Source organism: Thamnophis sirtalis, unplaced genomic scaffold (assembly GCF_051295495.1).
Source record: "Thamnophis sirtalis isolate CommonGarterSnake01/CBP01778 unplaced genomic scaffold, rThaSir2_p1.2 scaffold_11, whole genome shotgun sequence".
Lineage (NCBI taxonomy): Eukaryota > Metazoa > Chordata > Lepidosauria > Squamata > Natricidae > Thamnophis > Thamnophis sirtalis.
In genome coordinates, this window is record NW_028261391.1 from 37,453,034 (window position 1) to 37,479,646 (window position 26,613).

The 26,613-nt window shown below is 41.4% G+C and overlaps 1 protein-coding gene across 1 annotated transcript; it reads right to left on the reverse strand.

Annotated features, from left to right (window-relative positions):
* Positions 1-456: 456 nt before the first annotated feature.
* Positions 457-26,387, reverse strand: THAP4 (THAP domain containing 4). The gene is made up of 6 exons (XM_087725542.1): positions 26,266-26,387; positions 19,875-21,019; positions 6,160-6,319; positions 4,738-4,847; positions 4,457-4,560; positions 457-788 (listed from the first exon to the last, which is right to left on the reverse strand). Exons 1-6 carry the CDS (start codon positions 26,346-26,348, stop codon positions 669-671), a joined length of 1,722 nt encoding a protein of 573 aa, XP_087581668.1. The 5' UTR covers positions 26,349-26,387; the 3' UTR covers positions 457-668.
* Positions 26,388-26,613: the final 226 nt, after the last annotated feature.

The window sequence follows — 26,613 nt, forward strand, 5'->3', positions numbered from 1 at the left end:
GACTGTTGAGTTGTTCACTCTGAAAATAACAGTTCCAGCATCTCCCTTTTATTTACTTTATGGACAGTATCTTCTGTGTAGGTTATTTTGGGAAATTGGGACTTCCATCCATATGGGCTTCAAGATATAAGGGCAAAGGATTCATAAGCCGCATTTGGACATTAACTATAGATTCATCACTGATCATTTAGCATTAAGCAGGTAGTGGTTCTTCTACTGTACTACTATCATAAAGTAATTAACAGATTCAAACTTTGGGCTGCATTGAAGTAGTCATCTGCAATCTTCCTTTGCATGCAATATTTTATTTGCAAACTCTTAATTGTAGTGAAAGAAAACCCCGAAGATAAAATCCCTTTAATTTTCATTATTATATAAATAATACATTTTGGAAGTTTTATTGCATCCCTTTGCAAGCATTTTTAAAGCAACAGAATGCCACTCGAAGTCACACCGTTAAAAATAAAAGCTTTTTTATTGGCTTTCAATTTTGTTTGGTTTTGTAAGTCTACTATTACAGAAACTGAAAATAAACTCCTTCAGCAACTGCAGTTCTACTCTTGATAACCAAGAGTTGGGTTGTGAAGATGCAAAGTCATATTTTACTTTCAAGCTACTTCAGTTCTCTCCATGCAATGTCTTTTTCTTCATGAAACAAATCCTCCTTTTTAAGGAATCACTTTTTTGTATGTTATATGAAGGTGCTGAGTCATTGGTTGCGTAGTAGTTGACATAGAGACGGTCTGTTCTAGTTTTCCCTCAGAATTGAGCCTAAATTTTCTAGTAATCTAAAAAGAATATAAAAAAGACATAATGTATTATTGGGTTCTGCTTAGAATTCAAGAAAACAGTAAAACCAATTAAGATGAAGGGACATAAATGAATACAAATGTTCTCAAGTACTACTGTAATATGCACACTTCAAATCCTCGCAAAATTCCAAGCAAGATATTGAGGCTTATTTCAATGTTTATCTTTTCATTTTGACACTTATTGGAAGGAGAAACCTTTTTAGAAGGCTTCTGAACACAAATCAGAATTCTGGTATGTAATACAAAAAGCACAGACTAATGGGTACCCTTAGAATAAAAGTACAGAAATCTGTCAATAATCATGGTGATTTCTTTGTCTGAAACCTACATTTGCTTCAAATTTGTCAAGTTACAATTAAATAATGTAAGTAATAAACCTAACCGTAATTCTTAAAAAGAGAGGTAGCAAAGAATAGGTTATGATTAAACACCTTTGAAAATTACAGGATATTATGTCAAAGAGTTTATTATTGGCCCATCTCACCTCACAAGGTTGTGGGGAAAATAGGAGGTGGAAGGGCTATTGGGTATGTTCACCACCTTGAGTTACATAGAATAATAATGAAGGCTGGATCAAACTAAAATAAATTTCACATAGCAAACCCAAAGAGGGCACCCCTTGGCACTGGCCTCCTGCAATGTTCATCAAATCGTTTCTAAAAAACAATTCTGTTTCCCATCTAGGTATTGAATCTTTTGGTGACCTTTGTCCCTTTGAAATAGGTATTTTAGAATGAGAATGAAATATCTGGGATTACAAAACTCTCCCCAGGAAATTCTGCCAATTTTTTTTTTCTTTTGGGGCAAGTGTTCAAAAGAACTTGAAAAATAGTTTTTCCTGGTAGAAATGAATAATAAAAATTGCACAGCAATAACATTAACAGACCAATGTCTATTAATGGACCAATTATTTTGAGGGCTATATTATGAAAAAAGACAACTACTGCAATAAAATCTGTTTATCTACTCTTCTTATTCTTATATCCCAAATCAATCCACTGCAAGATAAAGGCCTCTTCCATGAAGTTTATGGACCATAATCTACAAGGCTAGTTCTATGCAGGTTGGCAGATAGGTGTATTCTGGCTTCCTAATCCAGGGCTAAGACTAGAATTTGGGGATCTGGCTCCCGCTTCAGCACCTTAATCACATTTTTAATTTCTGAATGGACTTCTTTTGGGTGTGTGTGGGGGAAATTCACTATTGTTAGATAATTACCCATAAGTACTATAGTAAATATCAAAACAGAGCTCTTCACTTAAGATATAAATATCAAAGATATAGAAAGGGGGAAACCTGAATCAGAATAATAGCTATGAAAAAGAATTGGGACTAGCAAGTTATTCCAAACTTTGAGACTATTAACATGGCTGCAAGTGGCTGCAAAAAAAGGCAAATGCAATTTTAGATTGCACGAATAGTACTTTCATGCAGTACTCACCAGAAGTAACTGCTTCAGAATAAAGTCAAACTCTATCTTGAATATTGTGTCCAGTTCTGGGCACTTCACTTAAGGAAAGATCAGACTATTTGAAGCTAGTTGTGAGAAAGGTAGCAAGAAAGATCAGGAGGGCATGAACTAAGTCCTGTGAAGGGGCATTGAGGGCACTGGGACAGTTTGACCAAATATTTTGGCTAAAAACTGATAGCTGCTATAAATCTCTTTGCTCTTCCTCAACTCTAGAAAACCTTTGGTGACTAGTTAGGGAGAAAAAAGATGCTATTACTCCACTCAAAGAGGAACAAGATAATTTTCAAGCAAACATTTTAACCTAACTGTGAAAGCCACTTGTCTTTTGAGGATGGGCAAGGATATGCTGTAATGTGATCAAGCTGCTATCAGTATTTTCTGGATTTATCAACAGTTTCAGAATAACCCTTTTTATATTTATATTTTGCAGGTAAAAGTATATTGGTTATTGGTTTTTTGGCAGAATTGGTAAATTAGCACTGACTCAATCTCAAAGATTCTCATACTTAAACTAGGATTTATATTACATATCATAAAGATTTGTGAAGAATAATGCAGTATCCATTTTTATTTAACCTCAATCCCAATCTACCATTTGAATTTAATCCTATATTCTTTCCAACTCCAAATATTTGATTAAATATGCATAAATGGTCAATTAATGGGATTTCTATAGAGTAGGTGCGAATTTATTAATATCTTGGGCTTCAGATTCAGACCTTATCTTGGAGCACATATTTCTCTTGATTGACCAGTGTTGCTCAATGCATTCACACAGGCAACAAGGTCTTTCTTGCTATGATTATTTTGCACCTTCTCTATAGGGGTTCAGATTTGTACTCTTATAAAGTATAATATCCTAAAGGCTTTCCAGTCCAAGTTTTTGAAAGCTATCTTTGCAGCCCCAAATTGCATCAACATTGCTGTCTTGTGCCCAGAGGCAGAATGGGTTTCTGTGGGTTCTGTAGCCTGGTATTATCACATTAATCAGTGTTAAAATTATTTTTCCCCATGCATCTGATCCCACTAGTTCTCAGGCACCATTTTAAAACAACTTGTTTAGCAAGAGCTAAAAGCAGTTTTCGACTTCTAGGATTCTCTTTGGAGAACCTCTTCCCCTTTGGGTGTGAAAATGCCAGGAGTATCTTAAGAAGAATCTGAGATACTGATTTTCAAACCAGTCTAAGACTACTATCCAATCTCTCAGTCCACGGAGTCATCTTGACCAAATTGAAAACAGCCATCCATTGGAAAACAATATGGTCTGGGGACATGCAAAACTCCATCAGCGCATCAGAATCTCTGGAAAACAGTACAAAGTAACCTCTGCTCTACCAGTCTTAAAACAAAGAGGACTAGATTACTGGACTAGATGAAAAATCCTAGCAGTGATGCAGGAATGTGAGTAAAATTACTATTTGAAGAATTTTAAATATTATAGTAGCACAAAGAAACCTTTGCATCAAGCAAATGTACTGCTGGTAGAATGAGCTGCAAATGTCCTAACCCTAAATTCCATTTCGTTACTTTCATTTTCATTTAGCTAAAACTAAATGGAAAGGTCAAATGATTACAAAATATTAGAAGCATGACTCTGATGATTCAATTAAAATCCATACGTTTACAAAATAGCTAGTCATTTTCCACAGTGGTAATATAGCTGGAGCTTTAGAGAACATACAATAGTGATGATACGACAGCTGGGTTTTCTGGCCCATCCACCTTGTCATTGATATAAGTCCCGAGTAATGCTTAATTTGACAACAACAACAACAACAACAACAATAAATAAAAAGTTGTGGTTCAATTGAGTAGAAAAATAAACTTTTCAGTAGCATTAGAGGCAATTGTTCTCACATCACTTTGTCCAAATAGCATAACATTACAGATTTCTCTCTTTAGACTTTCTATGATGAATTCCCCACCCTTCATTACTGTACTAGGTTCTTTAGAAATACCAATATCCATCATAAATATGTCTTTAATCACTCTTTTGTGTGCTATAGAATGCTATAGAATTAATAATTATAGAAATTATTACAAACACATAGAATGGAATTGACCAGAAATATAACAGTTTCTGGGGAACGTAATAGCAGAATTATATTGTTTGGGCTAGCAATAGGATGCTGAGTACATATTCATCAACCAAATTACAACTAAGCATACTCACTTGCTCTACATGAGGTTTCTTGGCAAACGAAATCCTTGCTACTGAATGGGAAGCTATAGAAAGCTCTTGCCCATTTACCTCTCCCTCTTCTACTTCCACCAATCCTACATAAAACAAACAAATATTAATAGCCATAGGATTCACAGAATTATGTCAACTATACCTCCAAACTAATCATTTATGAAAACAAAATAGTAGATAGCAGAAAATTTTCTAAGTGCTTTCATAAAAATCAAGTTCAAAACTGGGATTAAAAATAACTAATGCAATAAGATTAATACCTGTGTTCTGAGCACTAATGAAGGCCACCTTGTTAGTGTCAGGTTGGATGCGGATAAATCCGCATTCTCGATGCATTGGTTTCTTGGTGTCTGGATGGAAAGCATTGAAACTGTTGGGATAAAAAACAGTACAATCTGCATTTTTCTATTAACAAATCCACATAAATCAGAATTCATTCAGCCATTTCCCTTCAATATTATTTGAATGAAAGAAATTTGAGTGGCATTCTCATATACCCTTAAATAGTATTCAAATGTAAAGTAATATGTTTGTCATAAAATTATTGTCGGAAGCAAGATATACTTCTCTCCGCTACAATATTGGACCATTTTTATAATCTTGTTTCAGAAAATAATTTGTCAATGTCATTAGATATCTATTGGACTATCAAACATTAAAGAAAGTCAGAAATAGATATGCAAAAGTAGTGGGATACTGCTTTTCCTGTAGGCACAAAATGCTGCAATTCCTGCTCATTATAAACTCTTGTTCATTGATCATCTTAATCAGTTTGTGAGCATTAACGCTGGAAAAAAAGTGCTACTTCTAAATAACAAATCCAAAAGCGATACAGGAAAAAATACCATAGTTTCCCATATAACCTCCTTTTCCCTCTCCTACATTTATGATGTAACAGAAGAGTTCCCTATACTTTCATGCTACACAAAGCAAGGTTAGATCCTTATGTCTAGCTTAGATGGTTCCTAAAAAGCTATGCAAATAATGAAAAAACCACCAATTCCCTCAAGTTAGCCCACAAGAATTAAAGTGTTTCTAATTATTAACAATTAACAAAGAGAACTAATTAAGTCAAGGTTTCTGTGGCAGTGATTTGGGGGGCTTACAGTTTAGAAGGGGGTTTTCTTTTAAAATTAGTGTACCAGCATTCTATGTACCGTATTTTTCGGAGTATAAGACACCCCAAAAAGTCTGTGCATCTTATTCTCTGAATACTGGGGGGGGGGTGTTTGATGTTGCGCCGATCAGCTGTTCTCAAATGACAGCGAACTAGCAGCAGCGAATGGGTCGCAGTGAACAGTGGTGAATGCATGGTGGTAGTGGTGAATGGGCAGCAGCGAACGGGCCGCACCAAATGCGCCGCGGTGAACAGGTGGTAACGATGGCGAACAAATGGGCAGCAGTGAACGGGTGGTGGTGGCGAATAGGCCATGGCAAATAAGCCAGATGAATATTGGATGGATGCTGGGAGGCAGAGGCAGATTTCCCCCCCCCCCTTGTTTTCCTCCCCAACAGCTAGTTGGTCTTATAGTCTGGAGCATTTTATAATCCAAAAAATACGAGTAGTTAAGATTTTCTTTATACCCCATTAATATTTAGGAAGTCAAAGCAATAGAGTATTTACTACATATTGTTTCAGAGGTATTCTTCTTAAACATATGAAAAAAAGAAAGAAAACTCACGAGAAATTCAGCATGGGTTGACCAACGTGAGAGATGTGCACTTCTTCAAGGTATTGGAAGGGCTTCATTGAAGGAAAGGTACCATCCCCTGGGGGATCTGAAAGCCAAGTGCCCAGCATCCAGGAGAGCGGTTCAATCACAGGATTCAACTGTGCAGTTTCTAAATAAATAAACAATCTGAGAGTATCAAACTGTACCAGTTTTTTGAAAGTAGCAATAGGCAACCTTCCTTAATAAGTTGTATAAAATTCCAGAAGAAATTATAAACTAATGAATCCTTATAGTACCAGCTTTTTAATTGCAAAATATGCTAAAATAACATTTACAATAATGTATTCTAAAAGCTTTATTAAAAATGTATTCTTTTGAATTTGGAAAGAAAATCAATGGAGTGTTTGTAAAAAAAAAAAATCAAGTTACTTTTGTTCCACAGATATCAGGTGGGGCTTCTTAGAAGCTATAATAGACAATAATCTACTTTAAAAGTATTATCTTAAGAGTCTAAGGAAATATTTTTTTTTATGATCATGTGAAGTTTAGACAGGGCTGAATTTGGAGTTAAATAATATTTCCATGGAATGGAAACAAAAAACTAATAAGATTTTTTTGGGGAATGAATTCAAATAACCAAACTTGAAAAATGAAAGGAACTAAAGAAGTGTTTTTACTACCATCTAGTGGATGAACTCACATTACAGCAACTCAAAACATAAACATACACAGCACACTATTACTTTTCAAATTGAGCAACATTTTGCAAATGCTTAACTTATATTTGCTTATAGAACTACAACCAGAACTGTATCATCATGCACATTAGAAAGGTATTCAGAGATTCAAGTTAAAAGACCATTGGTTCTTACCTGAAGGGTCCTTCTCTGCACACTGCGGGAGAGTCCAAGAATGGGTTATTATCACAGTCTGCTTGCCCTGGACTGAGAAGTCTTTTCCCTGGCCACGCCTCCTTGCGTGGCCACGTCTCTCCAGAAAAAATGGAAGTAGCCAAGTCCGTGAGGATGTCACAGTAAGGTAGAGTACAAGTCCGTGAAGATGTCCTGCTAGGAGACAAGATCAAGTCCAGAGGACACACAAGTCACAATTCTGAGACACAAGATGATGGTACTAACACCCCCGGGACAGCTGGGTGGGTTGGACTCTCCCGCAGTGTGCAGAGAAGGACCCTTCAGGTAAGAACCAATGGTCTTTCTCCTGCACACTGCTCAGAGAGTCCAAGAATGGGACATACCCAAGTTACTGTCCATCAGGGCGGGTAAAGGAACTGTCCCGGGTCTTATCCGTCTGAACCACCGCCTGTAACACCCTCCCGCCAAAGGCCGCCTCAGCAGAGGCGAAGGCATCCAGCTTGCAGTGCCCGATGAACGGGGAAAGTGAAGACCATGCCGCCCCCCGACAGGTCTCTTCGATTGAGGCCTGGGCAGCCCAGGCTGCGGAGGTGGCGGCACTTCTTGTTGAGTGGGCCATGATGTTTCGAGGGACCGTCTTGGCCAGACTTTCATAAGCGGAGGCGATGCATGCTCTGAGCCAGCGCTCCACAGTGAACGAGGAGACCTTCTTGTCCAGAGAGCCAGGAAGAAAGGAAATGAACCAAGGCCTCTTACTGTCGAAACTCTGACGATCGACGAAGGCAGGCCTTGGGGACCCACCTAATGTCCAAGGTATGCCACGAGCGCTCCCGAGGATGGGAAGGACGGGGACAGAAACTAGGGAGGATGGCCCTTTGAGCTCTATGAAAAAGTGAATTGTCCTTCGGGAAGAAAGAAGTGGACAAGTCGTAAAAACGACCCAGTCGGGATGGACGATGTAGAGGTCCTGACGCATCGACAGGGCTGCCAGCTCAGAGATGCGACGTGCCGAGGTGATAGCGATCAAAAAGGCTATCTTCAGCGTCAGGTGGCGAAGAGAAATAGAGCTGAGAGGCTCGAAGGGTGGTGCGGTGAGTGCCTGGAGCACTACGGACAGCTGCCAGGAAGGATAACGGTGGATGGGTGTGGATTTGAGGCACCTTTCAAAGGATGCGCACCTTGGGGACCTTGCCTAGGGTCAGCGAAGAGTCCTCAGCCCAAACTGTAGCCAAGGCAGCCACCTGGCGACGCAGAGTGTTGGGAGACAAAACTCTGTCCAGTCTCCCCTGCAGAAAATCCAAAACGCGCTTCACGGGCACAGTGACCGGGTCCAAGGGCACCACCTGGCAAAGGAGACCCACGTGGCGACATAAATCCTCGTCGTGGAAGGACGACGAGCAGCTTGAATGGTACGTAGTACCTCGTCCGAAAAACCCTCGCTCCTCAACAGGTCCCCTTCAGGTGCCAGGCGGCCAACCGCAACCAATGGGAGACGGGAAGTATGACTGCCCCCTGGCGAAGGGAGACCCGATCCGGAGGAAATCGCTACAGAGGAAACACCGATAGGCTGACCAGGTCGGCGAACCACAATCTCCGGGGCCAATGAGAGGCCACGAGAATCACCTCCGCTTTCTCCTCCATGACCTTGGAGATTACCTGAGGTAGAAGCGGAAGCGGAGGGAAGGCATGTAATGGGCCCTGGGCCCAGTGGCACCGCAAAGCGTCCGTCCCTTCTGCCCCGAGACTGGAGGTGGGAGAGAAACCTTGACTGCTGAGCGTTCTCCTTTGAGGCAAACCGGTCCATCTGGGGTAGGCCGAACTTGATGGACAGACGACGGAAGAGGGCGGGTCGAGTTGCCACTCGGCAGGGTCAATGGTTTTCCTGCTGAGTCAGTCCGCGCGGTGTTGTCTATGCCCGAGATGTGGCCTGAGCGGGTGGACTCCAGATGGCGCTCTGTCCAGCGGCCCAGGGCTTCCACTTCCGTCATCAGGCGTTTTGACCTGGTGCCACCCTGGCGGTCGATGTGTGCCCTGGTGGCCCGTTGGCCGTCATGAGCAAGACGTGCCGCCGACGAACCCCCCCGGTGGAAGTGACGGAGAGCTAACCTCGCTGCTCTCAGCTCCAGTAGATTGATGCTGCAGCGGGATTCCGATGCGGACCACTTCCCCTGAACCACGAGATGGCCCAGGTGCGCTCCCCAGCCAGAAGACTGGCGTCGGTGGTGACGACCACCCGGCCGGGTTCCTTGAAGGGGAGGCCCTTGCGTAGTGCCGGTGATGCCCACCATCGGAGAGACCTCTTTACGGGTGGAGGAACGGTGATCAACAAGCTCGAGTTGCTCTTGTTGGCCCTCTGGTGGGGTAGAAGGAGCCACTGCAGAGTTCCTGAGTGCAGCCCGGCCCAAGGCACGATCGACAGGCAGATCATCCTCCCCAATAGCTGAGATAGAATAATCACCTGAGTCTGCCTGCACGGAGCACCTGATGTGTTACGGAACGGGGGGCCACACCCTGTCTGGGGAGAGGAAGACCCTGCAACAGGAAGAATCTATCACCGCCCCCAGGTGGTTGAATCTGGTGTAGGGGGGGAAAATGGCTCTTTTCCAGATTTAGGGAGAACCCGTAGTTTCTGAGGGCTCTCATGGTTATGCGCAGGTCCCGCAAGACCTGCAGCCTGGACGATTCTAGGTAGCATTGGAGCCGTATGGGTCTGCACCGGAGGTGCGCAGCCACCACCGCCAGAACCTTTATGAAGGTCCTGGGGGCCGACGACAGGCCAAATGGAAGGGCCCGGTAGGAAGCGTCGGCCGGCGTAGAAAAGGCACAGGAATCTCCTGTGCTGCAGGCGAACGGAAAAATGAAGGTAAGCCTCCTCCAAATCTATTGAGGTCAGGAAGTCCCCCTGGCAGATCCCCGCCAGGATGGATTGGAGGGGCTGCATCCTGAACCTCCGATAGGCGATGAACCGGTTGAGGTTCTTGAGGTCCAAGATGGCCCTCCTCCACCACCCCGAGCTCTTGGGGGCGAGAAAGAGAATGGAGTAAGAACCCCTCCCCTACTGCCGAGGGGGCACCCGCTCTAAGGCGTTATCTCCAGGAGTGAAGGACCCCCCAGTCCATCCGCTCCCTATTTACGAGACAGGAAGGGGTTGGGCACCTGATGAAATTCCTGGGAGGGGGGAAGGGAAATCCAGAGAGAGCCCCTCCCTGATGGTCTGAAGTACCCATGCATTCTCTGCTGTCCGGGCCCAAAGAGATGCAAACAGCTGGAGGCGCCCCCCTATGGGAGATGATATTGGGAAGTCACTTTGACTTGTGAAAAGGCCTGTTAGAGGCCCCGCCGCAGTTAAACTTGCGGAACCAGAATTGCTGCCCCCCCCCGTCGCGAAGGAGGGCCTCTCCTGCGCCCTCTCCCCTGATTGACCCGAGGACCGGTTAGCGGGGTTGAAGACGGTGGAGGTGGAGGGCTCTGAGGCCCAAAAGGACTGCCTCCTTCGAAAGCGAAAGGGTCTGCAATCCTGCTTCTTAGTAGTAGAGGGTAGGACCCTCTTCTTATCCCTGGATTCAATAAGGAATTTATCCAGCACTCCCCAAATAATTTGGCACCCTTGAAGGGCGCTGCGGCCAACTTCCACTTATGTTTTTGGTCCGCCTGCCAATGGTGGAGCCAAATAAGTCTACGGGAGGTTACGTTCGCAGCCAAGGCCCTGGACGCAAACCTGGTGGCGTTAAGAGAGGCGTCCGCGGCGTACTGGGCGGTCGCAATGGTCTTGGACACGTCCTGATGAAGACGTCTGTCTTCCAGAGGAAGTTTACGCAGGAGCTCCCTCAGTCAGATCATGACTGCCCTATTGAAGGAGGCAGATGAAGCCGCACTAAGGCCCAGGCCGTCGCTAGGTGAATCTTGTGACCGGCCTCTTCCTCCTTTTTGTCTTCCGCCTGAGACCCTCAAGGAGATCTGCGGGAAGGGGCGTGTTGGAAGTGAGAGCAGTGATGGAGGGGGTCTACTTCCGGGAGTACCAGAAGGTTCTCCAGAGCCGGCTCCATGGTATAAAACTGTTTGTCCACCCCACTGGGGGAAGAAGAAGTGGCAGGCTGATCCCATTGGCGCTGAAATCAAATCAAGGAATAGTTCAGGGACCAGAACCAGCTGTTGGTGAGAAGGAGGGAGTTTAAGCATTGCCGCATTGGGGTCCGCCGGGGCGGCCCCAGTGGGAGGAGGAGCTGGGGTGGGTTTATCCCTTCACCAGTGGCCACTTCCACCTTCTGTAATATAGATTTAAAAGGTGAAGGCTTGAAAAAGCCCCGAGAAAGATGGGGCGTCAGATGTGAGATCGTCATCGTCATCTGACGATTGAAAGAGATCCAGAGTCGGATCCTCAGGAGCCGAGGTCCCACTGACGCCAGAGGATTCAAGAGAGGAATGGCGCACCCGCTTTGGCGGAGGCGGCTCGGTAAGGGTGGACCTAAGGAGACCTGATACTGGGCGTTCACGCTTACGCATGGCAGCCTCCACAGCCCTAGCAATGGCCCTGTCCATCATCCTCTGCATGCTAGGAGAAAACTCAGCCTCAGAGTCAGGATCCGAATCCATGTCCGGATCCGCTTGATCTCCCTGAATGGGAAGGGAATATCCTGAGGGAGGGTGATAGGATGAGTCATTGATTCCTGCTCTTGGTCATAGGACCAGGAAGGAGAGGGTGAGGAAGGGCAAGGATCTGCCGGGGGATAGATCCTGCGACTCAACCTCCTCGGCCAACATAGCTGCGGAATCCCTTCTGGGGGGGAGGAGCCAAGGGAACCCCAGGGGTAGAGGAGAGAGCATCTCTCTCCGCCAAGCGCCTGGCTTACACAAATTGTTTGTCAAGGGCCCTCTGGCGCCCTCAGCATCCCTGGCCTTGACCATAGAGTGGGTCTTAAGGGTTCACCCTGACTGACCACCCGCGCCCTGCCTGAACCAGCCTCCATAGCTTGGGAAGAACCCATGCTCGGAACCTGCGGGGAACCCTGTCTACCATCAAGGGAACCTGAGACAGAAGAATCCATGAGGAAACACACAGGTTGATCAGGCAATTGGCAGAAAATATACAGGCCACTCTGATAGACTGCTCTGCAAAAGGAAAGAATAAAAGAATCCATGAGTGAGGCACATCACAATACAGATGAATGCACAATGACAAGGGAAATAATGGAACAGCAGAGCAGAGAGTAAGGAGGATACAGAATGTTTAGCTTAAGAAGCTAACATTCAACTAGGCTCGAGCAGGGGCCACCCACAGCCAGCAATGAGGAGGGAAAAAAGGGGCCTCTCCTACTTCTTTTAAAAATATTGCCAATTTGCAGGCCGGGGGCCTACCTGCACTGAGGCTCAGGCCTGGAGCCCAAGAGCCAGGGCCGCTAGAACAATGAAGAGGATGGCCTGGGGGCAGTTGAGGGATGGGAAGAACCCCCGCTGATCCCACAACCATCCAGCGGCAGCCTAGTGAGACGGGGCTGAAGCGGAGGCCAAGGCCTTAAAAGGGCGCGAAACTCCCAGCCTTAAAAGGGCCTCCGCACAGCGTGAGGGGAAAGAGGAGAATGATCGTGAGCACGTGCGTCTGCTCAGCAGGCCCCGATCATCTCCGCGGCAGCCTCCCAAGTTTTTTAGGGCCAAGGGCGAAAAAAAACCTCGAGAAAACAATAAAGGTGACCAAACGCAGCCCTGCTGCATTCCCTGAAGGCTTTGCCACCCGCTGTGCACTTTAAATAACAATCAGCGTTTCTCCGAGCCGGCTACAGGAGCCCGGCTTGGAAACACCCCCCACCAGCCGTCTGCCTCCTCGCAAGGCTTCAAGCAGCAATCAGGCTGCTATTATAAGAGAAATGAAAGGAGAGGAGAAAAAAAGGGAAGGAAAAGACAGAGAGTCCAAGTTAGGTAAAAAATAATTCAAAAAACCTGGAGCTCACATAGAAACAATCCGATCGGGCTGACTGAGAATTTTTTCTGGAGAGACGTGGCCACGCAAGGAGGCGTGGCCAGGGAAAAGACTTCTCAGTCCAGGGCAAGCAGACTGTGATAATAACCCATTCTTGGACTCTCCCGCAGTGTGCAGGAGAATATATGCTCTCTGTAGGCACTACACTTCCATACATTCCAACTGACACACACCTACACATAAACAAAACACATTAACTCAAGGAGGGAATGAAGAGGGCAACTAAGTCACTAACAACTCCATGGCTTTAGATTTTTAGGGACCAGAAGGAAGAAAAACATGACATCAGATTGAGAAGGGGAATAGACTGTATTGGTGGCTATTAACAATGAATGCAGAAAAGCATGTAAGAGATAAAAGGATGGATTGAACTATGCTTTTGTTTGAGTAGGCAATCTGCAATCACACTTAAAACTATTTTTAAATTTCCCTAGGGATGAACGTGAAAGCTATCCACAAACATTAATGGAGAAATCAGATATTTTAATGCAGCTAAGTACTGACATATAAGTACACAACCAGCCCTGGGTATTTTTCCCCTTCTTTGTGGGTGGAACAAATAAAGGATCAGAAGACTTATTAAATATGTTGGCATGCAGTAGAAATTTCATATCATGATTCATACAATTTAAATATAAAAACTGATCTAAAAATCAAAATATACATGTTAATAGATTTGTTCCATATCATTTTGCTCACAGGCAATTTGATTTATTCTTCTATATCATAATTTAACAAATTTTCCAAACTGATCATGCAAGAAGCTTTATTTTTATTTTTGGATTGAATTAAATCAAAGAGAATAGTGAAATACAAATAGTTCCCTAACTTAGAAAACTGATCCCAAACAAAATATTACATATTATTAACCAGTAGCTTTCTCCAAAAGCCACATACAAACAGTGCCTAAGCCAGTTCTCCTTGCTCATTCTCTCCCTCCTTTTAGTACTATACTCAGTGGCTAAGATGCTGAGCTTGTTGATCAGAAAGGTGGGCAGTTCAGTGGTTCGAATTCTAGCACCGCGTAATGGAGTGAGCTCCTGTTATTTGTCCCAGCTTCTGCCAACCTAGCAGTTCAAAAGCATGTTAAAATGCAAATTGAAAAATAGGAGCCACCTTTGGTGGGAAGGCAACAGCATTCTGTGCCCCTTCGGCCATGCCGGCCACATGACCATGGAGGCATCTTTGGACAGCACTTTGAAACGGAGATGAGAACCGCCCCCTAGAGTCAGAAACAACTAGCACATATGTGTGATGGGAACTTTTACCTTTACTTTTACCTTTGGCTCCTATTTTACATTGCAAATGCTGCAATAGTACTTAACTGAACAGCTTTAAGGAGTGTATGATTTCACTGAATGTGTATTGTTTTCCAATAAATTAGTATGGTATGGTTACATGATTTAAAATTTTTTGATACCTATTTCCTACAATCTTATAATTATATGATGATTGTATATATTTTTGAAAAGGGGAAAGTCATGGAACTACATTTATTGATATAGTGAAAAACTAATAAAACATTACAAATGTTTCAGATGACCTATCAAATTCATAATCCTTTTCTGAATAGTTCATCTAATAGTTGTGTTGTTAGATGCAGTTATTAATAGAAAATAGTATAAAAATAATAGTTTAAAAGCTTATGAATGTATTATAGTATTTATGAAGACTTAACTACTGAGAAATAATCAGTCACAGAAAAATAATAATATGCTATACATTTTAAAGTGTGTATGTATCTTGAATACAACAGCATTTTGTTTGCATTCATGCCCTGGAAATTGAGCTCAATGGTAGCCAAATTCTTGCCACCAAAAATAAACACTGACACAATTGAATTCAAAAACATATAGAAACTTCCTGGTCCCTTCTCAACATTAACTTAACATTAACAAAGTGGGAGAATGAATGTGTAAATCTGGAATTTTCTTATTTTTGTTACTATCACGGATTCAGAAACAATCAACGATCAGCACAAATTGAAACATTATAAAATGTAGTGCTTGTGCAGCACTGATTGAAATGTTTTCTATATGCAAAGGAAAAAGAATAGCAATCAGCAGTGTAATTTAATATCTTCTTCCTAGCGTTTTCCCGCAAGTGCAGGGTCTGTTTAGCAGTGTATTTTCATATACAGTACACAAAACATAACCCATATCTCTATATGCAAAATGTATTAGTACTTCAATTTTAAAAAGTAATTATTTTATACAGTACCTGTTTGGATTTCACTGCTGGCCATACTTTGCAATATTATTTATAGCTTGCTTACTTAAGATCACTAATCCTTTCCCTAGCCTCCATGAAAAGCTGCAACAATCTAAGACAAAACAGGAAACAACCTTTGGACTCTTAAGGTTACTGCAGTGTTTTCTGGGATTTGTAGTCAAATTTAACAAGTTATGCAGAACTGATGTGAAACTTTGGCATAGATTGTGACTCGTAATTCTTTTTGGTTCCTTCTGCTCTTTCATAAAAATAAGGTACATACTAGCATCCCATAAAACCAAGGCAAGCATTCAGTACTGTATTCAGCTTGTAAAACAGGGCAGAAGCAAAGAAGGAGAAAGTTAAAAGCCAGACTGACAAATGTTAGCATGACTAAATAGTTATTTTGCTAGTTAAATCCAATTTGCCAGGCTTTCTTTTTTTACGAGCTAAGTAAACAAGAGATAGAAATAGTGGCAGCCTATACACATTTACAAATGAAAAAGTATCTCAACAATATACAGTTCATTATCAGTGATGTATGAAAATAAGTGTATGTTCCAAGAATAAATTAGGGGTCCTGGGTGCTCTCTGAGTTTGGTTGTTTTCTTGCAGTGTTTTCTTGATGTTTCATTACCCAAACTAGGTAATATCATCAGTGCTAGTCCATCACCACTTGCATTGATGATGTTACCTAGTTTGGGTAATGAAACATCTGCAATAGCAATAGCAGTTAGACTTATATACCGCTTCATAGGGCTTTCAGCCCTCTCTAAGCGGTTTACAGAGTCAGCATATTGCCCCCACAGTCTGGGTCCTCATTTCACCCACCTCGGAAGGATGGAAGGCTGAGTCAACCTTGAGCCGGTGAGATTAGAACCGCTGAACTGCAGATAACAGTCAGCTGAAGTGGCCTGCAGTATTGCACCCTAACCACTGCGCCACCTCGGCTCTTAAAGCAACCAAGAACATAAACACCAAGAGCCCCTCATTTCCACCTGAGTTACAAATATTCTCCTTTAGCGGTAAAATATAAATGGTTATAAATCTAATTAGGTTTATAATCTAATTACGGAATATTAAAGAGGCAATGTGGCCCTGTGGGTTCTTTTGACCAGATTTAAACTGTTGCATCAGGTAACTGTAGCCAACACAGTATAAATGTAGTTCCTAGATTTCTCGTTTGGAAAGTGCAATATGGCACTGACCTAAAGCTAGTGCACATGACCAGGATTAGGCTCAAATACTGAATCCTTCTCCAACCCCGAGGGGTCTTATCTATGTTAGGCAGCAATGTATTCCAATGGGACAGTGTGATTGAGGGCAGGAAAGAGCATGCCCGCCAGGCAAAAATCTCAGCCAGCTTCATCTGTTAAACCCTTGGGGAAGCTGTGGGCTGGACTGGTTTAGTGAGACCCTGTCTTCCACACAGAACTTCAGTCACTATCGCTCTCACTTGTCACCAATGAGGATGTGGCCCAGTTGAGCAACCAGCCTGGGATCTCTCACCCATCAGACGGATTGGCAGGCTAATCTATAGAGACTAGCAACCCAAAGAGTAAGTGTGAAAAAACACCACTACCACTAAATCAGAGCCAAATCAGAAATAGGACCTGTATTAGGTGTGTCGCTTTAGTCTGTCATTTTAACAACTGGTTCTCGCAAATAGAACTCAACGCTGTGCATGAGGGCAGGAATCAAAACAGTTGATATGATCCATCTCCCAGCAAAGGCATCAAGACCATTGTGAAGCAGATTTAGTCCTACGTATCCAACATTCCCCCCCCCCAAGAAGAAATGTATATAGAGGGAAAACAGAGCAACTGACCCTTGAAAATATTATATGCTAAGAAACCTTGTTAATTATCTGACCTTGCCTACATGTTTCTCTTAAGGAAAAATCTGATGCAGCAGAGTTCTATCCTGCATCCTACGCTATTTAGCATAAATATTAAATCAATGGGCAGATCACCCAGAAATATCAATGCACTGTGGTAATTTAATTCTGCTTGAGCCAAGACCAGAAAAAGATGAAAGTCAGTGCAGCTCTTGTAAGTAATGTGTAGCACAAAATCCATTAAAATGTGATCCAGTTTCTTTCTGACGCTTAGTTCCTTTAAAATGCCTTGACTATCTGGTTTTAAATGTTATCCATGTTTTCTTCTTTTGAATGGTTTTCCCCACTGTATTTATCATGATTGGGGAAGGATATAAAGTTTGTTAAATAAATTGACACCATGCTCCTATTAAATTGTATACTATTTTAAAAATAAATTAAAAGGATTAGGTAAGAAATTAGGCATTCAGAATAAACATTATATAAATATCCGAAGTCTGGCAACAATTGTTATCCAACACAAAAGAAATGAGTACATAATTTCCCCTACAGAATACCAAAATATATATCTTTGAGTTTTTTAGTCTCATTACACTAGTAATGAGTAACAGTAATCGTCCCTCGGAAGTATGAAATCTGTTCTTCGGTATAGTATAACATAACTAAAGCCATAGTTTAGCAGATCATTAAAAGTTACACCAATAGGGATTATTGTAATGCCAAATCATAACAGTCCAATGGTCAATTCTTTGGTGCTTAACTCACATTATATAAAAATTATAAATGTTTCCATCACAATCTCAAATATAACACTTGTTCTTTTAACTTAAAATTCATGGCTTTCATAGATTTCTTTGGGACAGCAACTATAATCAGTGATATAATGGAAATTGGGACAAAGAATACCCACCATTAGAAGCTCTTGGAATGCAGGCAAGGAAAGCATTCTGACCTCATTTCAAACATATTTTCCTTTTGGCCCACATTCATCCAGGGTAACTGCTGTTTTAAATCACTATTCAGGGGGAAAAACCTGGTCCCTATTGCTGATAACCTCAATATTAGGAGTGAAAGGCAGGATTTGCCAATTCCCAACTGGAAAGATACAGGCCCACATTATCTGGCCCTGTTTGCAGGTTTTAGTAAATTTGCATTACTAAATACAGTTTACTTGTAAAGAGCATAGGAATTGGATGTGAAGGACAGGAGGAAGAGTTACTACCCAGAAACTAGATTGATTGACAGAGGATTGAGTCTGGCCAAGAAACTAATTTGAAAAAACAAGTCCCTCTTAATTCACACCAAGAGAAAGAGAAGGAGGGCAGCAACACATTCAAGACTTGTAAGATTCTGTAACTATAGCTGTTGCTCATAGCATTTCATCATTTATTTCTTTTCCAACTTATTTTGGGTGTAATTCATGTTTGAAACTTCATTGAATTGCTGTTCGAGTTATATTTTTGGCATGACCTATATTTATATAGGTCTGTATTCCACCACTTGACAGCCAAGCCTTCAGTTCAAACAGAATTAATTTTATCTCTTAGGAAATGCTACACTAATCAAGGGATATTACTTTCTGGAATTTAAATATGAGAAAATACTACTAATAATGAGGAGGGTGTAACTGCATAGCAGCATGAAGTGAAAGGAAATTAAGATTAGTGAAAGTGAGCTGGTGAACTATGAGTAGTTGAGAAGATGGAAGCATTAATATGTCAGCTTATTGGAGAAAGAAGAACTCAATTGAAGATAAAATGGAAGGGAAGAAAGACAGATTGAGATTATGCTGCATGCAACAAAGGAAAATCTAGGTGGCAACATTAGTTAAACATGAAAATGGAATGGTGGAGGCGCCAGATGGTAGAAGATATTGATGACATGCAAGGAGTGAGGAGAACAGTGAAAGTGGTCGGAAAGTGGGACAACTGGAAAAAAATGGGATGGACAGCCCAGGGCATTGTAGGCAGCAGAGGCAGAGTCTATCTTTTTGGAAGTGTTGCTACCTGTTCAAGCCTTATGGTTGCCTTGGCTGGGTATATCCATAAGGACTATTCATCCTTATGGTCATTTGATTGCCTTCACTTGAACAAGGGGAAAACAGATAGGAAATGACCATGACTTCAACTATTCCATGAGGACCACTGGCTAGTTTTGGAAAGGTGGCAGATGGAATCGGTCTTGTGGAAGATTGTTTGGAAAATTCTATTTGAAGTGAGGATAAGGGAGGATAAAAGAAAAGTTAATAAAAGTGGAGTATATGGGTTAGATCTGTTGATAAGGAAAGGAATATATGCTCTTCTGCAGTTGCAAGGCAGAGAATAATCAGAGTAGGTTTGGGGAGTCAGAAGTCAAGGCTGGTATTTTCCACCAATTATGAATACGAGTGGAGAGAGTGGAAATATTATTGATCTTGGTTTGTGAGTAGGATAATAAGAGGACATTTAAATGGGATTTCTGCAACTAGTAGTGGCTGCTGAATAACTCAGGCAAAGGAAGCCAAATGATGGAGAAAGGACATGGGATTGTTGATGGGTGAGAAGTGTAGAACATGGTGTGTGTGAGTGGTATTATCAAAAATTAAGATGAGAGAGTAATGAGTGAGAATCCCTTCTAGGCAGGCAGGACCAGATCTTGAGAACAACAGAAATGGAGAAGGATATAGAGGAAGAAGTAAAGATCATAATGGTATTGAGAGAAAGAGCTATGGCAAGAGGCAAGTGTGAATCTTTCTTGAACAGGAAAAAAAAAGAAACATCATATTTTATGCTAGATACCTGCATATTTGCCATCAATTTTTCTCAGCTGTGAAAATGCACAGTATACTAACCACAGTCCTGGTTGTTCAAGAAGGGGAAATTAGCCCTCTTCAGCTCATCCAGCTTTTCCTTCAGCTTTCTAACCTGGCTGTCAGAGCGGCTGATCTTTTGCCTCAGCTGCTTCAGCTCTCCATTCTTCTTTTCTACTTGTTCTCTCAAACAACATACTTGACTTTTACTTTGCCTAGAGGAGAAACAGTAGGAATGAAGGGAATCAATCAGCTTGCATGCTCCCGAAGCAGACATAATGACCTCATTGATTGACATGGGGTTGGCATCAGTCTCTCCATTCTGACCTACTACAGCTTCTGTGGCTGGTTTAGGGGTCAGATCTGCAGGGGATGCAGACATGTTTTGGGAAGATTTCTGGGGGATAGCTGTAAGAGAAGAAGTAGAGGAGGCTTCTCTAAACCTAGTGTCCTGCTCCACAGGGTTGTTACCACAGTTTGATTCCACACTTCTCCTTAACCTTTTTCTTTCTAGTTGTTCCTTTGGAAATGATGATTTCTCTCTAGTATGCTTGGAGAAAAAGCTATAAGAATGAAGAGATCCGATAAATTTACATGCACCTGACACCGGAGGTGTGAAGTCATCCTCTGATATACCATTTTTATCGATTTTGAAACTTCCTGGATGGATAACCACTTCAGAATGGTCCTCAATAGAATGCTTTTCTGGCTTATGTTGAGTAACTTTCGTAACTAAGTTATCTGCTAACATCCTTCTGAGAGAACCTTCAAGTTGCACCTGAAAATTCTCCCCCTGCTCAGTCATTGACCCAATTTCAGCTTGAAGAGTCATGTGCTCCATATTATTAGTTCCTTCCACAAGCAAGTCTTGGCCAGATGATAAGATTCCTTCAACTACTTCCCCATTGCCTTCATTTGACTGATTGCCATTTCTTTGTAGAGTCTGGGTTATTATTTTTCTCTTTCTTTTGACATAACCCCTGTTGTTGCTCCTTGTTTCAGAAATGTGGAATATAGTTGGGATGGCGGTGGGTTTCAGTAACCGATGCTGGTCTTCCAGCCGTTTTGAAAAGCTGTCTTTAGTGAAGTGTTCACTGCAGAGAAAGGAATATTTGGTGGGAATCCAATTGTCCCGTTGTACTGCTTTCAACCACTGGATTAGTCGCTTTGAATCCTTTAATGGAAACCTTAAAAAAAGTATAAAAGCAGAAAGTTATTATATACATTTCTTTTTCTTTCTTTCTTGAAATCATGAAAATTAGATAGATAAGGTTAAACTAAATAAACCTCAATCTTCTGAAAAAGTTAGATATAATATACAGACATAAGTAGCATTCATTACATTTTTAAAACCAGTGTCTCATAAAGATGCTGAGCTGTTTTAGATTTTGATCTATTCAATAGCTATTTTTATGAAACAATCATTTCCAAAAAGCAGTTCAACAATTAGATATTAAAAGATTCATCATCCAAACATTAATTTCAAGTGAAATTATGCCCCAAGGTTCTCAGTCAATTAACTGCATGTGATCAAACTGTATACTAAAAATGACAAAGAATTTGATGAGATAGCTAATACCAAAATACATAATTAAATATTCAGAATGGTTTTGATAGGTTGGAAAAGCAGGCTATAAAAATAGAATAGAATAGAATAGAATAGAAAAATTGAATAGAATCAAACACAAAGTTCTCTTCATTGTTAAATTCCAATTTATTCCACCCAATGGTTTCAATAAATCTAGTACTAGCACTACAGTATACCTTAGTCGTGCCTTTTTCCTAAAATCTAAACGACCTATGGTTGGCCTTGTAACCTACGAAAAATAACTATTGAGCTCTATGTTGCCCTTTCAGTCTTACTTGTGAGGGAATATGCACCCATGCCGGAGCTCCAAATGTGTGTAGATAACTTAAATCAGGTTTTCTGCCATGCCACCGAGTGAATGGCAATTCACCAGTTGTTGTATTCACCACATTGTTTAAAACACGGTTACTACACATTATAGCTTCACCCCACAGTGTTTCAGGCAAACCTGAATCAACTAACATAGTTTGAACCATGGCTTGTAATGTTTGCCCCCTTCATTCTATAAACGAGTTATGTTGTGCCCTATAAGGAGCAGAACGTTTATGCTCAATACCAGCTGATTTTAACATCGTTTGAAATTTATGGTTTGTAAACTCAGTCCCGTTATCTGTTACAACAGTAATCACCTTAGTTTTCATCTTTCTTTCAGCAAATCTTAGCCAATTAAAGAAATGTTGGAACGTTTCTGTTTTGGTTTTCATTAAATAGCAGAAACCGTATCTTGAATAATGATACTCAAAACATAACAGGCATCTCCCAAAATGGGTTTCATAGGTCCAATTAAATCAGCAAAAACAACCTCCAGAGGTTCCTTTGTTTTAAAACCATTCCGTCTGTTTACTGGAGTAACCTTGCTTTTCTCCCGACTGCACACATTGCAGTTTAAGTATTTACTGCAAGGTTTTAATTTTACTCATTCTGACAATTTAACAGTTTGTTGCAGCATCTTGAAATTAATGTGCCCCGTACGTCTATGTAGTAAATGTATACATTCGTCATGTGGTTTCACATTATCATAAACTGAGTTAGCTATCTGGGCATCAGATATAACGTATAAACCATTTGTTAATTTGGCAGTAACCCTATTACCTTCTTTTTCAATTATACAGTTATTTCCCCTAAAGGTTACTACATAGCTAATATTAACTAGAGCCCTTACTGATAATAAATTAAATTTCAGTTTAGGTACATATAACATGGATAAATGCTCATTTACAAATGAACAATATGCAGTACTTTCACCAGATGCGTTCACTTTCCATCTATTTGCCAAAGATACATGTTGCTTGCTCGCGAACATTTTCACAAAACATTTTCTATTTCTAGTAATGCACTGTGATGCTCCACTATCAACAACCCATGAATCATGGTCTATTGGTGCATTGCTAGACATAGCCAAAGTAGACATAGCTAAGTAGACATTAGCATTTTTCTTAGCTTTTCTAGTATTCTGTTATTTTACATTTTTACAGAATCTAGCTATATGTCCCTTAGCCCCACAAGAAAAAACATTTTCTAACAGTATAGGCAGTTGAAGATGACTCCTCATGTTGTGGTGGTTTCTGTCTCAGTTGTTCTCTTTCCATCCTTCTTTGTGACTCTTCCAACAGTCGTGCAGTTATGTCAGTCAATGTTAGTTCATTTCGGGTTAGGACTTCAAGGGAAGATACAAAATCATCATAACTCTCATCCAGTGAGGAAAAAATGATGTAAACTTGATGTAGCTCTGAAAAAATCAGTTCTTTTTCATGTAGCTCCTGGAAAACTCCTTTCATAAAGTTTAAATGAGCTAACATATCTCCACCTTTCAGAAGATGTGCCCTAAACAGTTTGCGTGTAATATGTATATGTGCACCTACAGTGTCACGTACATAAATCCTCTTCAAATTTTCCCAACATCTTGCAGAATTTTCTCCACAAACATGTACTAATTGTTGGTCAGTCAGTGTTAGATCAATTATACACAACGCTTGTTCGTTGCGTCGTTGAAAATCTGCTATCTTCTTGGCATCATCCTCGTCATCTGGATCCCAAGAAGTTACATCCGGTGGATTCTGTACAGCATCCCATAATCCCTCCCTACGCAGGAGTAAGATTGCACTTCATAGACCAGGAAACATAGTTTGTTCCATCCAACCGTGTTATCAGTGATAGACTTGTTGATGGGTCGTGTGCCATCTTCTCCAGGACAGTAACAATCATAAACTAAACAGCTGTCTGTATACGGTATTGCGTATCAACACTAACTCTCCTTTAGCTACGTCTGGTATAAGCTGGGCCCATAACCAGTGTTAAGTAAGCTCCCGGTTAGGAGAACGAGTGCATGCAGAGAAGCGTAGTGAGAGTGGTATGGAAGAATGCATAAACCAGCATACAGAGACACTGAATTGTAAAAACAGATAGTGTTTTACTTCCATGGAAATAGAGATATGCAGAGTCCAATTCATACACGGTTAAGTCATCAATGTTCTCTGTTAAGGGGTGATCCATCAAACATGGTCCAGTATCATATAATCAGTTCAGCACACAAAGTCGCTAACAGTAGCAAAACTCACAGTAATTCACGCTGAGCAATACACGACACATCTACAAGCAGTATCTAACGATCAGCATCTAACAATCAGAGAGCTAACAGTCATTCTGGCTCCATCTTATGGCCACTTGAGGTAACAGCAACCAATCACATTTACAGCAGTACTTAAAGATACAGTACTACTATCATGGCTTAGAATAATTAGAATAATTAGAATAATTGTTAAGCTTAATTCAAAGTTCTTTGAAATAATTCAATTTTAATCAAATTCTGGAAAACTGTTAGGAGGACCCCATTTGTTTAGATGGGGGATGTTTAGATTGGTTTAGATGGGGGGGAACAATGCAATCTAAACAATGCAAACAATGCATCTAAACAAAGTTTAGAAGGGGGAACAATGTAAGGTTCAGTTGACAGCAAAGAAACAGGAAAAAGATATATCAATGAAAAGATTTCTTGAAGAAGTTATCCTTATATAATCAATCTGTCTCACCTTGGTCCCAGAAAATTAACAATTGACACAATCAAATACTATAAGCACTCTTTAAAATATGGAGACAAGCAAAAATAATTATAGTGCATATCAAATAATTACACAGGAAACTCTCCATAGATTTCTTCAACTCATTAGAAACCAATGGTTATTTCTAATCAACTCATATTTTAAAACAGCACACATTTATAATGTTTTTCAGAAATATAAATTCATTTCACATGGATGAAAAAATAAATTGCAAGACAACTGCAGAAAAAAAATCTGGGACCCATAGAATATTCAGTACTTGAATCAAACTTCTATGTTGAAAAGAATATATGTTTTGAGTAGCAAACAGGGCCCAGACATTGTCCTTGCATTATACTTGGAAATTTCTAGATGCATCTCACTTGATGCTTTTAAGCAGAGTCACTATTTAGCATCCAACCCTGATCTTAAATTCATATAACATTCAACTGAATTAAATTAATCTTGCATATTTTCACCTTTGGACTACTTTCACATTTTATTTTATTTTAATTAATATTAGATAGGAAATAATGGCTACTATTGAAATGTTTGAATTCTTAAAATGTTTACATTCACACCAATATCAAAAACATTAGGAACCATCCACTGTAACAAAATGATATATTTGTTTTTCTGTTGTATGCAAAATAAATAAAATGAGAATGCCTTCATAGTTTGAGTATACATAGATGACATTTCTTGTTTTACATTGGCAGTATACTAAACAATACTGTCGCCTTTATACTTATTTTTTCATAGCTGTGTGTTCCTTTTCTATGAACTTTTTAAATAAGGATTCACAAACAACTGTATATATTGGATAAAAAACAATCCATATTCAGTTGATACTTCTCGAATACAATCTATCTCTTGCAAGGATTGGCAAATATGCCACGTTTCAGAGAAAATCAGAGATTAGGATATGACAAGAAAATCAACCGTCAGCTTTTTTCTTATGAAAGCGGTTGCTCCACAAGCCACCTACAGACAGATTTGCTACTGAATAAAGTTGGTTTCTCCAATGGGTGTATACTTGCAAAACTCAGACAAGACAGAACAGGTAAACTTGTGAACAACAGTAATGCCGCTTACTCATGCATCCGTGTCCCACATATGAAATTTAATAACTAATGAAATAAGTAAAAATCAGAGCTAAGACTTCAGCCATATCTTAACACTGGAATGCTTCAACTACAAATCCATAGTGCAGTGGCAGTGGAGGATTAGGGGGAGGGTTGACACTACAACCAACACGTACAGAGTCCTTCCCTTCCCAAACAAAAAAAAGGAAACTTTTAGCCCAAAACATATACAGTCATTTTCACGGGAGTTCTATCCCCTTTCACTATCTTATCTTAAACTCGGCACAGATAGCAAGAAGAATGGGGTGGGGAGGGAGAATAAGAAGGACGAGAAAGGATGAGAAAGGCAACAAATGGATTTTTTAGCCTCCGTGCGTGTGTGTGTGTGTGTTTGTGTGTGAAGTTGGTGCCTTATTGTTGGAGGGGGGGAGTTGGTCGCCCATTGTTGGGGGATGCTCACTTGGCCTGCCTGGGAGAGACCAGCAGCGAGTGATGCGAGTCGGCGAAAGGGAAAGGACCGTCCAATTCCCCAGAAGGCAAAAAGGTAGGTGAAGGGGGGCAGCCGAGCCACCTTCGGGGAGCATCAGCCTGTCACAGAACTGCGAGCGGAAGAGAAACGGGAAGCTCTGCGTCGGTCCCAGGTGCGCCCCGAGAAGCCCCGTGTCGAGGTACGAAGCAGGAGACGGGCAGGTGCGACCGCTCCTCTCCCTCCCCCTGGTTACCTGTGGAAAGAGACGGCCACTCGGCCCCGGGGACCTTTGCCCTGCCGGTTGGAGCAATTCAGCGCCGCGCAACAGATCACCATCGCTGGAGGCCGCGCGGGCGGCCCTGCCTCACCCCCCTCTCCGCCCCCTCCCTTCAGCCGTACAACAAGATGGCGAAGCCAAGCAAGTCACACAGCTGTCTCGCCACACCCTGCGGAGTAACTTCCGTACGGAAGAAGCTGTCATTCAGTTACAGCCCACGTGCCTCCGATCAGTATATGAGCGGAGCGGCGCTTACAACCGCCCGCAACCCTCCTTAATTCGCTTTTGCCCCTCTTTGCATCTCACCGATTGACTCGCTGTCAA